Source organism: Homalodisca vitripennis, chromosome 1 (assembly GCF_021130785.1).
Source record: "Homalodisca vitripennis isolate AUS2020 chromosome 1, UT_GWSS_2.1, whole genome shotgun sequence".
Lineage (NCBI taxonomy): Eukaryota > Metazoa > Arthropoda > Insecta > Hemiptera > Cicadellidae > Homalodisca > Homalodisca vitripennis.
In genome coordinates, this window is record NC_060207.1 from 221,463,847 (window position 1) to 221,484,541 (window position 20,695).

General features: G+C 35.3%; 1 protein-coding gene across 1 annotated transcript in view; it reads right to left on the reverse strand.

The window, feature by feature from the left end:
- LOC124353080 (homeobox protein six1a-like) overlaps positions 1 to 19,635 on the reverse strand; it is a 74,079-nt gene extending 54,444 nt beyond the window's left edge. The window contains exon 1 of the mRNA XM_046802893.1: positions 18,636 to 19,635. Coding sequence (XP_046658849.1) covers positions 18,636 to 19,306 — 671 coding nt within the window. The 5' untranslated portion in view covers positions 19,307 to 19,635. The remainder of the gene's footprint in view (positions 1 to 18,635) is intronic.
- Positions 19,636 to 20,695: the final 1,060 nt, after the last annotated feature.

The following is a 20,695-nucleotide window of genomic DNA, read 5'->3' on the forward strand; positions in this document are numbered from 1 at the left end:
GAGCTGCAGTAACAACGTATCCGCCGTCTTATTATTGAGCTGTACTGACAAAGTACCCGCCGTCTTATTATTTGAGCTGCAGTAACAACGTATCCGCCGTCTTATTATTTGAGCTGCACTGACAAAGTACCAGTCATCTTATTATTTGAGCTGCACTAACAACGTATCCGCCGTCTTATTATTGAGCTGTACTGACAAAGTACCCGTCTTATTATTTGAGCTGCAGTAACAACGTATCCGCCGTCTTATTATTTTAGCTGCACTGACAAAGTACCCGTCGTCTTATTATTTGAGCTGCACTAACAACGTGCTCGTCGTCTTATTATTTCAGCTGCACCAACAACGTACCCGTATTATAGGAAAGGGATTTCTTTAGTCAAAACCTATCATTTGTTTTTACAAAAAAGTAGGTTAAGGAGGTACTCTCCCAGTTACCTCTTCTCCAAAAAATTACTACTTAGGAGGTACTTTAGCAGAGTGAAGCTAGTAACCCCATTTTTCGAAGCAAAGGTCTGTGAATATGTGAATTATATAAGATTGAAACTATACCCCTATCCTATACGTATATACGTTTTGTCAGACAGTAGTACATTAGCTGCATCACGATTGCCAAAATTCTAGTTTTGCAAGATCAATAGTGAGTTTTCTCAACTAATCATAAACTTTTTGTGCAAAATAATTAGACTTCAAATCACATAAACGGATTTAAAAGCAAATTCTTTAAAGAAACGTTCAAAACTGAATTTTTAGTACCATTTTATGCATTTTGTGGGTCTTAAAATTAAAAATGATCTATCTGCATACTTGGTATTTTACAGAAAATGTTTTTCTAGATTGAGACAAACTCATGGAAATGTAATGAATTCTATGTTTCATCTTGTGTGTTCCAGAGACATTAAAAAAACCTACCAGTCCAATAAAATCAACTTTACTAAAGCATTAACCTAGATGAGCTAAGCGAGCTGCCTCAAAATCACATACACAAATTTTATCAAAGTGCTTCATAAAAGCCAAAACTGAATATTCAGTAACATTTTATGCATTTCCTGGGTCTTAAAATGTCGTCACAACGTCAGATACGTCCTAGAAACATTTTCTAGAATATTATTGAGAGAAACTCTCGGAAAAGTAATGTATTCAAAGATTTGTCTCATGGGTTCCATGCAAATGGTCTAGCGTTGCTATAAAACTCCCACCTGCTGCATACCGTTACGCCGTTTGGGGGGAGGGGGGCGCAAAAGTTGCCGTTGGGAAGGAAAAGGGAGAATGAATTTTCATTAAAATAATCTTCCGATCTTACAAGAGCAAATACCGCCCTATCAGCATCCAATAGATCTTCCGTGGCTGACTCGCCTGGTAGCTCAGGACTCAGACGTGTGACCGCCAGGACTCTCTGACGAGCAAAGCTAATTACGTCGTGATTAACGTCTCAGATAGACAAACAACCTCATGAAAATAAATTAGGTACAGCTCGGCCGGTCCGGTCTGGAACCCACTTTGTAATTTAGATCCAATCTTCCGACACGTTTTCACATAACGCGAAACGCTGTTTCATGCAAAATGAAACTATTTGTCGATGTAAACTTGACAGGTTTTGTTGCACCCCCTACCCCCTCCCCCTCCCGCTCACCCCGGGCGTTGAGTTCCGCTCGGAGATATTAGAGCGAGTCCGAGATTGAGCAGGCTGGAGCGTTTAAGTTTAAGCGATCATATCAGAGGTATAACATGGAGAGAACAAATTTAAATAGGTGTCGGAATTCCGGACGCTTTTGGAATATTAAATACGCACAGATTAAAGAGGTTGCGTAATACACTGCGAGAGAACAGCCATTGGATGTATTCAATGATTAAATTTAATTAGAAATACATTTTTGCATGCTTTATTCCAAGGATAAAACTCCAAAATGGGCCATGATTTGTCATAATGCCATTTCCGCGCTCAAACAAATCTAAATTTAACACCGTGGTAGTCTTTCTGCACATGACTGAATATCTAAGTTTCTCGGTTCAAACCACGCCCAAGCATTGTTGGACACAATTAATTCGTCAAATATAACAGAGGATCCGAAACTGCCAGTAATACGCAACCGCCTATTTAGGGGCGGTGCTGTACCGTGATTGGCTGAAGCATATCGGTCCATGCAATTTCGAACAATCCAGTTCCCGGAAGCGTTGCTTACTGGATCTGTAGGAGTTGAATGTGGAAATTACCTCCAGTCCCTTTTGGTTTATATCAAACATTTCCGTATTCATGTGTTATTACTTGAGTACACAGTTACATAACATATGACTTTCCTTTACGTTACGGACATCAAAATTTCTCTCATTTATACAGCAATTGAACACTCGTAGTACAATAGCGTTTAGAACCAAACCATCCCTTACAGGTTCTATCATTTTTTTTAACGGCTTTTCATGGAATGACATTCTTAGTCTAAGAAACGTGAGGGTAAATCTAAAGCAGTGTGAGGCAGTTGGCTCTACATTTTATAGTGTGCTGCGTCGAGATCTTCAAATTTCTAAAAGATAAGCCAAGAAGACAGACGGACAGACAGGCAGGAATGTACGCCTCCGCTTAACACTTGGACATTCTAGGCGTTATGATCTCATTTTATCACGCGTCTAGCGCGTTGACCTTGAAAATCTGAAGGAATATTATGTGCATTCCAAATAGCCATTGCTGAAATTATATACTAACAGCAATTTGATAGTGAATTTAAATTTAATAATCACTTAATTGTGATCATCTACAAAAAAGCATAAGGACACAAATGATTGTCAAAATTTATATTTTATCAATTTTATGTATAAAACCTCAAAATGGTCGCTGGTGGCTAAATTAAGTTAAAACCCGTGGTGTACAAAAACTGTAAAATGTTTAAAAAACTTGTACCTTCAATAAAGAATTTTTATAAAACCCTCAGCGTTACTAATAAAAGTAGCCTACATAAAAAAGATTAAGCTCTTTATGAAAACACGAAAAAGAACCTTCTTGTTTTATCTTAAGAGAAATTAAATTAAAACCCGTGGTGCATTAAAACTGTAAAAATGTTTTAAAAATGTAAAATTTTGTACATTATGTAAAAGCTCCTTCTTCTCTGATCCACTCAACAAATACGGCTATGTTTGTCTTCACTAGATACCCATTACGATTCGTCTCTCCACACAAGATGCGCACGGTGATCTCTGATAGCGTAAGTCATTAATACCTGACAAGTATATAATTAACTGACTTCTCTCTCACTTCTCTCTTCTCTCTCACTCTCTGATTTACAACGTATCACTAGGATATCACTAGGAATGTCGCGCTCTACGGCTCGCCCACCCACGCCTATCATGCGTCTTTCTCTTCTTGTATTTGCAGAACTAGTGACGTCTCTAACACCCTGGAATCTCGCTCGCATGAATATTCATGAGGCTGAAACGTACGTTGCGGCAGAACACAAACACGCCGGTAATACTCTGTTGAACCTGCTTCTGCATTAGACTCTACCTCCAGTTAGTATACGTTGTATCCCTAGAATCCTTCCAGCTCAGTCGGTAGATGTAGGTAAGTAATAGGAGTGCCGATGGCCGAGCGGTCTAAAACGTTGGACTGTGAGGCAAAGTTAGAGATAGCGCAGGATCGAATCCTGTCTGTGACCGTTTTTTATGAGTACCATCGATCTTGTACTGTATCGACTGTTCCCCTTATTATGTTTGATAAGATCCTCACACAGGCCAGTGGCCAGTGAGGACGGGCAGAATAAGGCATAAAAGGGGATCGGCTTCTCCTTTTTGTAACAAAAATTTGTGAAATTGTAATAAATTTAAAGACTGCGGCACCAGAAATATCCAGACTGGAAATTCCAACGGCCGAAATTGAAGGCTTTTTGGTCGATATAGGCTTATTAGACCTACATGTATACACAAAATATATTATATGGGGCACTATGGCACAAAAAATACATAGACCGGAGCAAATTACAATGTCAAAGATATCCCCATGGTGTCTCTGATTTCCAATATGAAATCACGATCGAAGCCGCGGGTAACTGCTACTAACCCATAAAAATAAAAAAGGACATATTCTAAGATTCGTACTTGTATTATTCTTCTACTTGTTATTTAAAAAAGAAAAATTTATTTTTCCCCTGTGTTAGATGCAGCATTTATCAAAATATTACAATAAATTGTAGCAAAATCATGATCATTTTCATTTCCAGGCTCACCAACAAACCTAGAAATAGCTTAAAGTAACTAAATTACCACGTAATTACACAATTTGTCTTGTTTACGGTCCATACAATATCAGCTAATAAATAATTTTACGCTGATTCATTGCAACTCATAAAAGCGTACCAAAAGACCCAATTATGTAAATCGTTTATTATCCATCCGTAAAGTAGACAACTAATGGTGAAGCTCAGCAATAATAATATATTAATCCTCACAATAACATTTTTGCCCGCAGTATTCCAGCGGTGTTGCCATACCGCCGACACCATTGGGCGTGGCAACTGTCCAATCTCTTTATCAAGCTAATTGCATCGTATAACACGATGTTTTGACAAATTAACTGTGCCATCGTGCAGAAGTACAACGTGTACATGTTGCACGATTGATGTTGCAGCAGCTCAGCGTGTACCACGCTGTTCTCCCCTTGTGTTTTTACCCAAAATCTTTGAGCTCGGTTTAGTGATGGGAGAATCGAATACAGAATCGATTAGTATTCGAATACAGCCCGAGTGTTCACATGTTTGAATACCTCAAATGGAATTCGAATAGTTTTGATGAAATGAATACAATTTCTCGGAAAGAATCGAATTCAAACCTATAAGTTAATATTCATTCCTTTGGACTAATAGTATTCAAATAAAATATTCGATAGCTGTATTCGTTTTATAAATATATGTATCCGGACTATCAAAAGAATAATTAAAGGGAGATTCATAATTTGGAATAAGTATTTAAAAATCTTCAGTACAAATATTCAATTAATATATACTTGTTTAAACAATAAAGACAAGTACGAATGAAGAATCTTGGAGCATTGGAAAAAGTTTAAATGAACCACTGGTAAACGAATACAAATTTTCCAATATTAATGGTATTATTGTGTTTAATTTTACAATAGTAAAATTAATATTGGAAGATTTGTATTTGTATACACCCGACCCATTATGGTGCCGATAATAGAACGGCTTTAGAAGAAACAACATTAATTTTAATACATTAAATTTCGAAATTTTTGAAACAGGTCAATACAAAAAAATGAACAATAAAAATTTATTGATAAATGTTTTAGTAGATGATCTTTCCGTTAATAATGGCAACCTGTAAAACCAATAAGGTATACAGGTTGGATAAAATTATTATCATCTAATGCATGCCGTGATGGCTGAATGACTATTCGAATAGTCATTCGAATACTGAAGTATTCGAATACTTATATCGAGTACATATCCGAATCAAGGATGCTTTTGAATACACCGTACTAGATTCTTTTACGTATTCGATTCTCCATCATCACTAGTTCGGTTATTGTAGGTGCGCTTGTCACGCTTGTCAGTCGCCGCCCGTCAATCGAGGGCGGGCTACGGTAAACACGAAGGTGTGCGAACACCGGCCTGTCACAATATTTGTCGCTGTCCGCGAAGTTTCGCGACTCGCTGGTCCTCACAGTTTGACAAGCGGGATATTACAGTAATGTGTTGACGCTGGGACGGGAATAGCCACCTCCTGGCATGCCGAGAGCGTGCGACACTAATGGAAATGCCGCTACAGATTGTTCCCTGAATCGCTCCAACACTCCGCTCTCCTCATAAACACTTGGAAATGTCTTAAATACCTCGTGAATGTGTTGAAATATCATCTTTTTCAATTCCACACGTTACAGCAACTCCTATTTATACAACACGTTGGTGTTGGTTGACTAAGTATGATATGACTGCTCATTCATTGAGGTAATATTGTAATAATGAAAATATGACAATATAATAGTCAAGATGCAAGATATATTGTACAAGCAAGCAGCTTAGTTTATAGTGTTATCGATAGAAGAATCTTCCTTAAGATAGAAACCTAAAGACTGCCGCGTTAGTTTTGCGAGGGGTTGGAAATTGAAGGGCATTGAAGGATTTAGCAATATTAAATAATACTGTTTTCTCACAAATCACTTTTTTCATGGGTTGAGATAGAGAAAAGTTGCCACTTTAGGCAAAAAAAACGGTCTTTTGGTTGAAATGCTGATAAGTTTGACTTAGTGTAAGCTGCTTCTAGCTAAGAAAAAGTTATCTGAGGAAAAGTTAGAAACAAGTTTTGTACCCTTTTAATATAACCCAATTTCGACCCCTACAAAAAACGTTGTAACTGACGATCTATTTCCTACTTAGGAGAAATGTATTATATAGGCTACATAGGCTTTGTGTTAATACACCAAAAATTGGCTCTCGTCCCATGACCTATGACTTTTCTTGCTTACGGCTGTGACCGATTTATTGGAGTCACCATTTTAAAATTATGTTTCCTAAAATTCTTATTTAGACTCTGTAAAAATTCAGTACTACCAAATCGTCACCGGTTATGTTAATTTTTGGCTCAATTAAAAACCATTAATAGTTTATAACTCTAATCCATAAGGAGATATAGCTGGGAAATGAGAGAAACATGAATGGGGTGAATGGTAGGAAAGCAACTACACGTAACACGTTTAATATGCTCTGTAACAGACTGAATATAACTCACCGAGTCCCTACTTATACTTAAATGCAATTTTCCTCTTGTTGCACGAAATTTTTCTTTAAAAAAACTTGGCTCGAATGTAGACGACTCAATGTGATTCCTACTCGCGGGGCAGTGACATTTGGAATCTGACATAGTTTAAATGCATCTTTAGAATTGAGAAATGCTCTAAACCAACAGCGCCTTTTTTATAAGTACTTACAAAATGATTTTGGAATAATTCCTACAAACGCACTAAGAACGGAAAGCACTTTAATGGTAAGCTTTGTAACGTTTTTAATATCAAATCGAAGATGGTGAGAGTGGAAAAAGGAACATCTCGTCCTGGTAGCATGAAAAATGCCGGAAACACACTTCTTCCTCTTCCCAGAGGTGGCCACTGTCAGCACTGAAACCTCCGGGGACTTTTTGCGCTCCTCGGAAATGTACTATAAAGCCACCAATGTATAATTTCAGCAGTATCACAAAACGCTGAAAAAAATTGATGAGATCCCCACTTTGGAAATTCACCACCATCCAAAGAATCAGACCGCCAAAGATAACGCGAGCATTCAAATTGCAGGTTTTCACCACTTTCCTCTTGGGCACTGCATAATCTCAGAGCGCATCATCCCTAACAAATGCTGATCCTAAGGCTCAACCTTGGGGGACCACGGAAACCGAAGAAGTGAAGTACCGACAGAGAATCCAGCGATACAAATCTTCTTAGCGTTACTATATCAAGCAAACCATTGCTATGCAGACACTGTGACAAATTTCCAGGTACTACTTGAGTTACAGGTCTTAAACAGCCGGTGCTTGTACCTTGTGTAAGTTGACCGACATAAAACTGCCGTAAAGTGAGTAAAAGAAGCCAGACACTTGGGGACTCAGCAGGACTATTAACTGTGATTCAACAAGGCATAAATAGGTGGGCATTGATGTGTAATGGTTCTGTAGTAATAAAGTGAACAAACACAATGACGATATATCCGTGATGAATGCCTAATGCGCGGGTAGGTCGCGGGTAGTCAGGCCGGCTTCAATAGCCAATCTAAAGCCTGCATTGTGCTGCTGGATCGCGAGGGTTGTCACATAGGGAGAGGGCTCCCTGGTTACACGGGTAACAAACAGAAGCCCCGCCCCTTCCACATGGCGGTAATACTCGTTTATCTTCCAATCAAGCTTGTCTCCAGGGGTTGGACTTTATTTGCGTCATTTTTAATGTCTTTGTACACCAAAAGTTCGAATTTCAATATCACACGATTGACTTTAGAATACATGTAATCTGGGAAAGTGTGATATAAAATTCGTAACTACCTGTGATACTCTCCACTATGATAGTTTAACTTTGGATTTCGTTGTAACCTCAAATGTCCTATAGTAACTTTTTAGCTTCTTTAAGGGAACATGTCTCGCCTATGTTAAATTATCTATTTTTAGGTACACTTTTCTCAGAAAATAATGAATGAAACTTCATGATATATATAAATCCAATTTACTAAATACCCGAAAGACTATATTGGCTCTACAACAAATAATCTAAGCATAAGAATGACAGTTCACCGTTATGATTTCAAGCATACGATGAAACAAAACCATTCATGGTAAAACATACAAAGATTCTTTGAAAATTTATATGAAGTAAAACCAATACGAACAATGAATCAAATACGTTTTAACGTATCGTAATCGAATTACACAAAGTTTTTATGCAAAGACAAATTCCAACCAGTGTATTCAGTCAGAAAATTAATCTTTAACCTGAATATGAGTATAAAATTTTATTTGGTGTCAATGTACTCCGAAATAATTAAAGATTAACAATAATCAATGAAAAATATGAAAAACGTTCACCCTAAACGAATGAAATGTTGTTAAAAACCGATATTGGGTTATATTTGGAAACTGTCAACCTAACATGTTTAAATACTATTGGTTTAGTCGTGAATCTAAGAATGAATGTAATATCTTAAACTTTATTCTTCACGTTTCAGACATTTTTTATACTTCAAACTACAAATGGTCTAAAAGTCTTCAACTGTGCAATGATTTTACAATGAACAATGTAGCAAAACAAGTGAGGCGCAGTGAACGTGATTTTCCTTTACATTGGCAATGATTTTACAATGAACAATGTTGCAAAACAAGTGAGGCGCAGTGAACGTGATTTCCTTTACATTGGCAATGATTTTACAATGAACAATGTTGCAAAACAAGTGAGGCGCAGTGAACGTGATTTACTTTACATTGGCAATGATTTTACAATGAACAATGTTGCAAAACAAGTGAGGCGCAGTGAACGTGATTTCCTTTACATTGGCAATGGTTTTACAATGAACAATGTTGCAAAACAAGTGAGGCGCAGTGAACGTGATTTCCTTTACATTGGCAATGATTTTTCAATGAACGATGTTGGAAAAGAAATGATGCGCAGTGAGTCTTTAGATTGGCACGGACGTCTCCTGATAATGTTTTAAAATCTTAACGCAAAATATTAATTTAGTTAAGAATGTACTATTTGCAATATACGCTTTCAAACTATACAAACATGTTACGCCTTTTCCCTAGTGTATAAAAGTATTGAAACACGACGTGTCTATTACTGGTATCTTCTCTCTTTTTCAAGTTACATTAGGTTCTAAAAATGAGTGTAACTATGTAAAAATGTAAAAAGATCAAGAATCACTACGCTCAAATCACGCTACATTTAAAACCCGAATAACCACAAAAATCCGCACAGTACGGAAAATGAATCTACTTGTTTAAAGTTCTGTGCGGTGTTGGTTGTGTATCTGTTTCGAGTTTTGTTCTACTCATTGCTTAGTTATAAAAATGACAGATACCACTTCCAAGTAAAGCTTGTAAAGCTTGGCGTAACTGTGTTAAGCGTAATGTTTCTAGACGAATTACGTTACCTGAAGAAGACCAAAGACACTCGTTTTCGAAACTATACTTTATTTTTAATATTTTTGGTGCTTGCTCTAAACGATTATAAACGCCCAAAACCTTGCCGTTATCCTTTCAATTTACGGTAATAAACCCAAAAAATATGAATCTGTACTTAATGATAATGATAAGAAATTGCAATGTAATAAAAAGTGTGTCCTCAAATAAAACATTATTAACTCTTTACTTGGCATTATATAGTGGGGAAGAAACTTGAATAGGAGTAGACACAGTTATCGAACTTGATACATGCTATGTAAAGGATCAAGATAAATTATCAATAATAATACCTCTATACAAAATTATGCGCTATAAACTAGTAAAACTGATTAATTCAGACAAGAGCGACCGTAAGAACATCACCTTCCGGAAATGTTAAAGGGAAAATAAGAAATTGAAACTGCAGTTCTTAAAACTTCCAAGATATTCAAACTTCCAAGTGTCGATGGTCACGAACAGCTACCACTCAAAAGTTGAATTGTATCATTATGTACAAGAGTAAATTATGAATCTGTAAATTAATGAGTTACCTCATGTTTCAGAGATAATATTTTGGCTCAAATTTTAAATATAACCTGAATCTATTGTTTCCTTTGTTCATATACTGTTTTGAAGTAAAACTCTCGACTGAACAAGGGAAAACAAAATTTACATAAGCATTGTATTGTAGTTGCGTTTGAAGTTTTCTGGACTTCGCCAAGAGTCTTTTTAATTTGGCAAGGACGTTTGCTTGAAAAATAGATGTTCTTTTTACGTAATAAATCAAATGATAATTTGAAACAGACCCAAATTGCCTTTGCCAACGCAGGAACTTTTGAACTGCAAGGTCGACTTCTTTAAATAGCCTACCAATTCGTTCAAAAATCACCAGTAAAATTTAAGATTTCCTAGAAAGATACCAAACAAACAATTCAATGATTTCAGAGGCAAAAACATGAAGAATTTATTTACTCTTACAAGAAGGTCAAAGTTAAAAAAGACAGAAAAATCCGTGTTTATATTTCAATTTTCTTTCACCCTTTATCAGAAACACACTTATTAATTAAAGAAACAAACACTAGTCATACCAATAATTATAACATAACTATTAAAATGATTGTTACAAATAAATGCCATAAACAAAGTTTCCATTCAAAAAAATTTAAGACACGTTTTGTTCTACTACGCCAGAGTAAAACGTATACATTTATTAGTTGTTATTATATATTTTTTAGTTTTTAATAGATATTACTGGTAGTGACGTTAATATCAACAGTTTATGAATAATTTTCAATAATATAAATATTTCAGATGGAATGATTTCTTGTGAATTATTGAGGAGATACACAAAAAGCTCTCGTTTAGTCTATGGATTCAAATGTTACCAACGCCAAAATGCCTGGAGTAGATAACAAATATTTTTTTCAAATTATACATATATTTTGTTATGAACTTTATGCAGTTTCATAAAATAACAATGTTTGTATTTATCTCAATTCTGTCCTACAGTTAAAGAACGGAAAGTTAAAAAAGTAACTTTTCAAAATTTCATAGAAGCATAATATAATGTTTATAACCTCGTTTAAAAATTTACGAAAAGAAATCAAATCTAAAGATTATATAACCACCCCACTTGAATAACATTTGCATTTTGTCATCGAATTAAAACAATAAGTTAGAGAGAACCATTATATTCCACATTTTTAAATAAGCCCTACCATGATTTTGCAGTTTTTCTCAACTGCATAATTATATCAAAGGAAGAGCCGTATAATTTCAGTTGTGAATATTTGCGTATCTGGTTTCCGCAGTTTTATCTGTATTTTATCTATTAGAGTGAGAGAGAGCGTAATCAAGAGATAAGGCCGAGAGAGGTTTGTAAGAACATACTGCACTGTTTGTTACTGGATAAATATAAACATTGACTTTATTACGGATTTATACTCTTTACAAAACATTAATAATTGTAAAACTGAGCTAATTTTTGTTAGTGTTTGGGTGGTTATTCTTTTGAAATAGAAAAAATTCAAATACGTCATAATAGTACCTATGTGAAGTTCTTTTCATTAGTATAATTCACACAATCGAAGATTTTTCAACAAAGTATAGAAATCATCTGATCTATAACGCACCGAAGAAAACACATCTTGCAAGTGAAAACGCCTTAATGTTGTTGTCTATCACATATTTTGTTCTAAGATTCACAGGTAAGTTTTTAAAATCCTCTCGATTAGATATAATGCAATAAATATATGTTGTTTATATGTATTTTCGTACTTACCCAAACCAAATACAGAAGTTTAACCTTAAATTGTAGTGATAAAAAATATTTCCTCGTTATTTAAATGGCTGTAAGTGTTATAAAATTGAAATGTATTAGGAACTTTTATTAATGCAACAATACACCACGTTTATTTGAGCATTTATTTGTTTGGACTATTGAACTATTGGCTTCGGCTGTATTGTAACATTATAAAATATAAATAAATAAACAGTTGTATTAAGCTTGAGAAAAACACATTTAAAACATACACCTAAATACTCATAATAAATCTAGTTTATAGGAATAAAATAAATTTTTACTAAACATTTTATACTTCAATCATATTTTTTCTTGATTTTTATGTTTTATAGAATGAGGTCTTAACAGTTAAGTTTTATTTGTATATTCATAGTTTGGATTAAAACTCCCTTATATGAAATTAAGTTTAAAAAATTGTATCGAAAAACTCATGTTTAAATCCTAACTGAGCGACGCGACGGGGATTTCTCGTTCGTCGTCCAGTTGGGTTATTGTGTAATATTATTTAAATTTAGCCGTAATTGAGATTAGTATATTTTACAATTTGGTCCCCTCTCATTTTTATAGTAAAAAGATTAATAAGAGATGTCTGGAAGTAAAGTTATAAATTTAGCATAGCCATTTCTTCCTCAATTAAAACCATATTTGCATGGCTGAAGTTAGAAAATTTTACGTTTTATTTTTATTATAAATTAGCTATAACACCAATCGGAGATATTCCTAACCTCTCATATAAGACTAGGTAGAATAAATTATGATAGTTCAGTGTATGTAATATGTTGATCTAAGATGATGCAATTTTCTTTGGGTTTGGAAATATTTTTTCATAGCTCTTTAAGACAACTTCCTTAAATACAAAAAAATATATAAAAAATCTATTAATTTATGACTTAAAGTGAATGACATGTTTTTAAATATTTTTTCATAACGAAATTACAAATTTTACAAATTAAAAACATGTAGCTCATGTACATGCTGTAAAATTTTTACGTTTTTAACTTCAGCCGTTTTTATAATTTGGGCCTAATTAGAAAATGCCTTAATTTCCTACTGTAATTTCACGTTAAGTAATTAACATTTTTCCACTTTTACTGTCTTCAGGGGAGTTTTCTTAAACACCTAAGAATTTAACACGGAAATATTGTCCAAACCCAACCTCAATAGGACTAGAAGTGCCTGGAAACAAACATATTCTTAAAGTTCAGACACAATCCTTTTGGTGAATTTGAATATCCATTATAAAATTTAGATCTACCAAAGGTTAATTCTCAATTTTCATAACTTTACCCTGGTTCAAAAGATATAATTTTTTATAAAAAACACATACAGACAGATAGACGGAAAACTATAGGTTTCAGGACATACCTTCATGTAAACTTGTTGGCTCATTTTTATGTGTAGAACCAAATCCCAAAGTATTGGAACACTTTTACTGAACACCCTGTGTATTACAGAATTAGCTTGATTTTATTTTCATTAAAAAAGAGGCATATCTACTCCTTCTTGCATTGCAAAATATGAAATGGTAAGTTTGAGCTCCTTCCCTGAGCTTAAATCCTAAACAAGTCACTTTCATGTACGAGGATCTCATAGAACAGAGTCAGAGATTAAATCTGGAGAGTGAGATGGACATTTTTACAGAAATAAATAAAACATACTGAAACAACCGGTCTCAGCGCGCTACGATGGCCAGGCCCACTACTACTATTGACTGTACCCAAGTATGTTGATTATAGTATTCCAGAAGGCGTGATTTTTACCCGTAGTATCCAACATTCTCATGTAAGTCGAATATAATATATGTAAAGTAATAAATTACTGTTTCAGCCACCTTATTTTAGATACAATTTGTTTTGAGATTGTACCCATGGTAGCACTTAACTGCATAACTCAGATCCCAAAACCACTCCTGATCAAAAATTTATAAAATGCGGTTTGTGGAAACGATAAATGTCTCAAAAAAGCCCAAAAAGTTCAAACTTATTACAAAAGTCATACTAGTTTCTACGCTATTCGTTTCATTATAACGAAGGCCGTTCAAAAAAAAAAAAAAAAAAAAAAAAAAACTAAAAAAAAAAAAAAAATACAACATTCTCATGTAAGAAAAAGTGAGGTTAGGATCATATATAAACCTCAATAAAGATAACAAGGGTTCTCGAAAGCTTATAACAGTTCCTAAACATTGAAAATATTTTAGAACTGTTTTCGTGATATCTATTAGATTTAAATTCCAAATGGATTGTTCTATCACCAAGAACAAAATTTAATGTTATAAATATATTGACTGAATTCTTTGCCCATGTTGCTACGCCCGTATTGTTCCATTACGGCGGCTGTTTAAACTTTAAAAAATCAGAACTCGGTTATTTGAGAAAAAATATAAAGTGTTCTGGAATGCTTATAATAGTTTCCTAAACTTCTTGACATAAGCAAATTTTTGTTTTTAAAACAGTTTTCGATACGATAATTGAATGAAAATCCTACGAGAATAAATGAATAATACAAGTATTTCATTTGTCACACAATCTACCTCATTGACTGAGCCGGAAGGACTGTTAGAAGTATCTTTTCAACGCTCTTTTAAAAATTGGCCTGTACAGTACTTAATTTCTGATAGAACAATCGTTCCCTGCGTTCTCTTCTACAGAATTGTATTTGGATATTAACTGTACATTAACCTCCTTTACCTCTTCGTCTGAATTTTATTTGGCTATCAACTGTACATTCACCTGTGTTCTCTTCTACAGAATTGTATTTGGATATTAATTGTACATTAACCTCCTTTACCTCTTCGTCTGAATTTTATTTGGCTATCAACTGTACATTCCCCTGAGTGCTCTTCATCAGAATTGTATTTGGATATTAACTGTACATTAACCTCCTTTACCTCTTCGTCTGAATTTTATTTGGCTATCAACTGTACATTCACCTGTGTTCTCTTCTACAGAATTGTATTTGGATATTAACTGTACATTAACCTCCTTTACCTCTTCGTCTGAATTTTATTTGGCTATCAACTGTACATTCCCCTGTGTTCTCTTCATCAGAATTGTATTTGGCTATCAACCGCACGTTCCCCGGCTTTCTCTTAGTCAGAATTCTATTTGGCTATCAACTGTACGTTCCCCAGCGTGCTCTTAGTCAGAATTCTATTGGCTATAAACTATTCCTTTCTCTTCGTCAGAAGTTTGATTGGCTGTTAACTGTACGTCCCCCTGCGTTCTCTTCGCCAGAATTCTATTTGGCTACCAACCGCACGTTCCCCTGCGTTCTCTTAGTCAGAATTCTATTTGGCTATCAACTGTACGTTCCCCAGCGTGCTCTTAGTCAGAATTATATTTGGCTATCAACTGTACGTTCCCCAGCTTTCTCTTAGTCAGAATTCTATTTGGCTATCAACTTCACGTTCCCCGGCTTTCTCTTAGTCAGAATTCTATTTGGATATCAACTGTACGTTCCCCAGCGTGCTCTTAGTCAGAATTTTATTGGCTATCAACTATTCCTTTCTCTTCGTCAGAAGTTTGATTGGCTGTTAACTGTACGTGCCCTTGCTTTCTCTTCGCCGTAATTCTGTTTGGCTATCAACTGCACGTTGCTGTTTTGCATCCCAGCTGAACCACATGTTCGTTATCCGAGTCTGCAGATAACACCGACGCAGCCTACTGCTGTTGTGATAACAAAGGCATGTGTTTCTTCTCAACGCGTTGCGTTGATTCTAATATCACCCTCAGTTTGCATTATGTGAATACAAGGAGGAAGAACTATTCATGATTTTAATATTATTAATTCATCCACGTTTATTTTCATACATGCCCTGTAAGACTGTTACTGCCACATCAAAAAATCTAATGAATAAGTTAAAATCTCTTTATTTACGAGGTGAAATTATGCCCTCTTGGTCCTTTTTTACACTTAACCTCATAAAGAGGAACCTGCCATTGTCGTTTTTTCTTGCGACAGCCAATAACTGACATTGTAAGAATACATGCAAGTCAACCAAAATATTATAATGGTAGGTCCTAGTAGATCGAACTTAGGGCATTAGAACTTAGTTGTAACAGATAATTAGAACTTAGTAAAGGATAATTAGCCGTATTATCAAGTATTAGGAAAGTGACCATAGGAAGTTTCACTGCAATGATATGGAATATTATGTATATAACAGTTAAAAATATTCAAGCCAAACAAACATATATCATGCATGTTATTATTTATGATTTTTAAGCAGAGTGGTGGAATTATCATGAACGTTTTAACTATTTGTTCAAATAAGCTGTCAATTCACCACATTACTGTAATGGATGCGTTATTTTTAACAGTAGGCGACTATAGTTTTGAGGGTATTGTAAACAAAAACATTTACATGCATAATTTAGTTGCTGACTTTTTATTATTGAAACCAACGTGACTTTCTAAATTGTTATTTTTTCCAAATATATTGTTTATGTAATAAGATAATACGGTTTTGCAGCTATAATTGGAAAAATAGAGTTGATGCAAATTTATAGGTACAAATAATAATAATAGTTGACTAACCTATCATCAATTACGTTTATGAAAATCAGATTATAGATTAGTTAACCGATATATTTGTTTAATAAAAATCTATTCAGTGCATGTAGGCTATCTGCCTGTAGATTAATTATAAAATGTACCGTAAATATAAAATAGTGTATGTAAATGTAATATGTTGATATAAAAACCATATACAAATCAGAGTATATGTGTATATTTGAAGAAACATTTATTATGTTCTTGTATAAAAGAAAACACTAATGCATATCACACACAATATACTCACAATAACATTCAAACAATATATTCGTTATGCTATTGTATTATATCTTTGACAGTTTTGGTATAAACTTAATGCTTTATTATATTTAATTATCATATATCAATGCGATAATTAATTTGTTGACTGATTAAATAAAATTAGCACCGTCTTTTAAGCAGTTTTGTTTTATTTCGAACTGGTAATAACAATTATTAATAAATTAAACATCAGTGTAATACAATCATAATTAAAAGAATTTTCAATATTGGAACAAGTGTGTCTGCCCTTTCAGTGAAATTACGTTTTAATGTTTACTAAGAGTCCTCATTGTTTTATTTAATTATTTAATCACTCTACTAATTGTTTAATTTATTTGTACTGCAATAGGCCTTCAGGGAGCTTAATTCTGAACAAATTTACCTTGCTAAGAATAAATCAAACGACAAAAAGAGAAAAATCAATATAATGTGGCAGATCAAATAAAGAACAAATGCTAAAATTGGGAAATGGTATTTGAAGACTGTCTTCTTGTTTGAAGCCCATACAGAGCACAAGTCAGAGTTTACATAGCTGTCAATCATGCACTGTTGGCACTATATATTCATTATTTCGACTACGAAACTAATATAATTAGTAAATCGTTTAAACAATAGCTAGACATTTAGATGTCCACGCAATCAAACTGTGTCTATAGTTGTATTAAAAATATTAGCTTGAAGTGTACACTACACCTTTATTATAAAAGCCGTTGTCAATTTTATCTTATGATAAATATATATTTACTACATTAAGCACAAAAAGTACCACGAATAAAATGGGAGATGTAATTGTAGTTTACATTCCTTATCACACAGAACTGCCAAAATAACATTCTATAAAAAATTAAAAACCTGAAAAAGGTAGTTTAATCTACCTTGTTAGCAGTTTATTTGACAGTTCTTGAATAAAAAGTAGGCCTATAAATCCTAAGGTTTTAAAGTTTATAAATCATTAACAAGTTGAGTATCGATCATACAAAAAGACATGTTTTTGTTGCAATAGATTGTATAACAAACTTTTAAAATGCTACAAAATACTTATATATTTATAATAATCGGTTTAATTTGTCTTTCTATCACGATTTTAGCTTTGTTGCTGTTTACATCATTAGGAACAATTAAGTATGGGTAAAACATGTATCTGTAACATAATTTTAAGGTTATATTGCACTCTTTATAGGTTATTTATTTTAATCACAAAGCCAAAGTTATTTTTAAAACGTTGAGGAGTTCACTCTGAATGATTGCAAATAGACGTAGGACACAAATTTAGTTTCTCGGAAATAATAACTGTTTGAAAGATAAGACTGTAAAGGCAGATAAAAGTTTCAATGTTAAAGACGTTGTTTACAGACTGAGTTACGTACTTTAATATCAAAATCCAGCGTATAAAGAAGTTATAATTGAAATAACTAAATTCGAATGTTTCATAAACAATACTTGTCTAACTTTAGAAAGTCCTCTGTTTACTAACCTAGCAGGTGAGGTTATTTTAACCACGATTACAACTGTACTCTAGATTACTGTACTCTAGTTTACTGTACTCTAATTTGCAGTTTTATACACACACCATCGTGTTCGTTATTTAATCGTTTTGTTATTTAGTAAAATAAATAGCATTTTACATAATGTTCTAAGTTATTAAAAGCGTATTGTATAACCTTAGTATTCACTGTAACTGAAAACTTTGATTTGATACTGGTTTTGTTATATTTGACACTCTTTGACACAACTATTCCATGAGTAGATGAATAACTCAGTATTGTGCGCCTCCTAATTCGAAGCAATTTCCAATGTACAAAGCAAACGGATACTGTTTCGTTTACTTGTGCGACTATACCAGAAGGACGTTATAATTATACAGTACAGTACAAAGCTCAGGACTCACCCATCCTTCTGCTCGGCGGCTCTGTCCCGTTGTCTCCTGTTCTTGAACCAGTTGGACACCTGGGTGGTGGTGAGGCCTGTGGCCTCCGCAAGCTCGCGCTTCTCCCGCGGACTCGGGTACGGGTTGTGGGAGTACCAGTCTCGCAGGACACTCCGCGACTTCTCCTTGAAACAGTAGCTGGTCTCCTCGCCGTCCCAGATGGTCCTGGGCAGGGGGAACTTGCGGCGCACCCTGTACTTGCCCACGGCGCCCAGCGGCCGCCCCCGGAGCTTCTCGGCCTCCACGTAATGGGCCTTCAGCCACAGCGCCTGCAGCTTGGGGTGGTTGTGCGGGGAGAACTGGTGGGACTCCAGTAACCTGTAGAGGTCCTTGAAGTTTCCTCTGTGGAACGCCACCATCGCCTTCGCCTTCAGTACACTCTCGTTCTTGTGCAGCTTCTCGCACGCGGGGAGCGACCACAGGAATCTGCCGAGCCTCTCTATGTTCCCGGACTGCTGCAGCACCTCGCAGACACACGCCACCTGTTCCTGGGTGAACCCGAAGCTGGGCAGCAGGGGCGACACGGGCTGGGGCCCCGGCGGGGGCGAATGTTGGGCCGCGGGGCTCTGCAGATGATGGGGGGGCCCGAGCATCTCTGCGCTGCCCACAAGACTGTTGAGGCCCGCCAACATCTCCGAGCTATTCTTGGCCGGCCGAGACCTGGGTGGTGCGCGCGCCTGCTTCTGGCACCATCACACGCTCCACGGCCCCACAGTCCACTTCACAATCACTCAACGGGTCCGTGTCAGGGAAATGTCCATATTCCGAAAGTCTAAAAATATACTCGGAAACTACCACAACACGAGATTACAAAAAAACACTATCAACCGGTTAAAAATTCGGATTCAAAAATATACGGAAACTCTGTTACTATAAAATCACTGTTTTGTAACAAAAAATAACGGCGTTGTGTGCGATGCGTTGTGGACCGGACGAGATCTGTAGGCACTGTGTCTGAGGACCCGACGTCTGCGGTGTGTGGGCCCTGCCCCCTCCTCCAGCCCGCCCATTGGTCCGGCCGGGGGGCGGGGCCCGGGGGCGGGACTACCTAGCCACCACCTGATTAAATTCAATCACCAGAACCTTGTTACCGCTATGGTTTATGGACTCACGACATCGCTGCTCCTAACAAGCCATCCCCGCTTATTTGGAATGTCACCGGTTATTTAGTGCTTTCAGGGGGTTAAAGATGAATTTCAAATATTTATTTATGTTACGATATTTTAAAGAGGGCTCTATAAATATTTACAAGAGGGATTAACAAATAAGAGGTAATGACCGCCTGGGGTTATGCGAAGTGGAAGATTTCCCACGTCTTCAACCACTCTAGCATAGCACATTTTTGTGGGAAATCGGCTAATTTATTTACTTCACTTTATTCTCATGTTCTGAGTCCATTTTATGGAGCGAAGTGATTTGCCAATAAGGGCGGGTTCCTGAGTTTGCTCGGTAAATTGGGTACTCAGTGAAGAATTTGTAGATTACCCGCCGCCAAAACGTGTATAATCGCACTCTATTTTAGTTTGACTGTCAGTAATTGTTGATAGTATTTACGTTACTTAATGTTAATTCTTTAAACAAACTCTTAAATATTCACAGCAAAATCGAGCATTCAGATGTCGAGTCTAATGAAAGAATCAATTATGTAAATAATCTGAATTATCTTTCACGGAAGAGATACAAATTTACTTGTATGCTGTTGCAGTGTTTTTAATTGTTTTCAAATTGATATCTAGAAATGCAAATGGACATTTAAATTTAAACTTAAAAGACAGTCGGGAATATGCAGCGTTTATATTTCCTTGAATTTCCTTGCACATCATCTAAAATGTTTTTAGGTAATAAAGAAATTTTTTTTATCTTGATTCAAATTTCCACTAAATACCTAAACAAAACACAATTACTATTTAAATTTTTATAAACCAACAAATGTGTATCTAATATATATCTTTGTGCTTACTACACATATTCAACGGTTAATAAACTAACTACATAGGTATACACGCGTGAAAAATAATTAT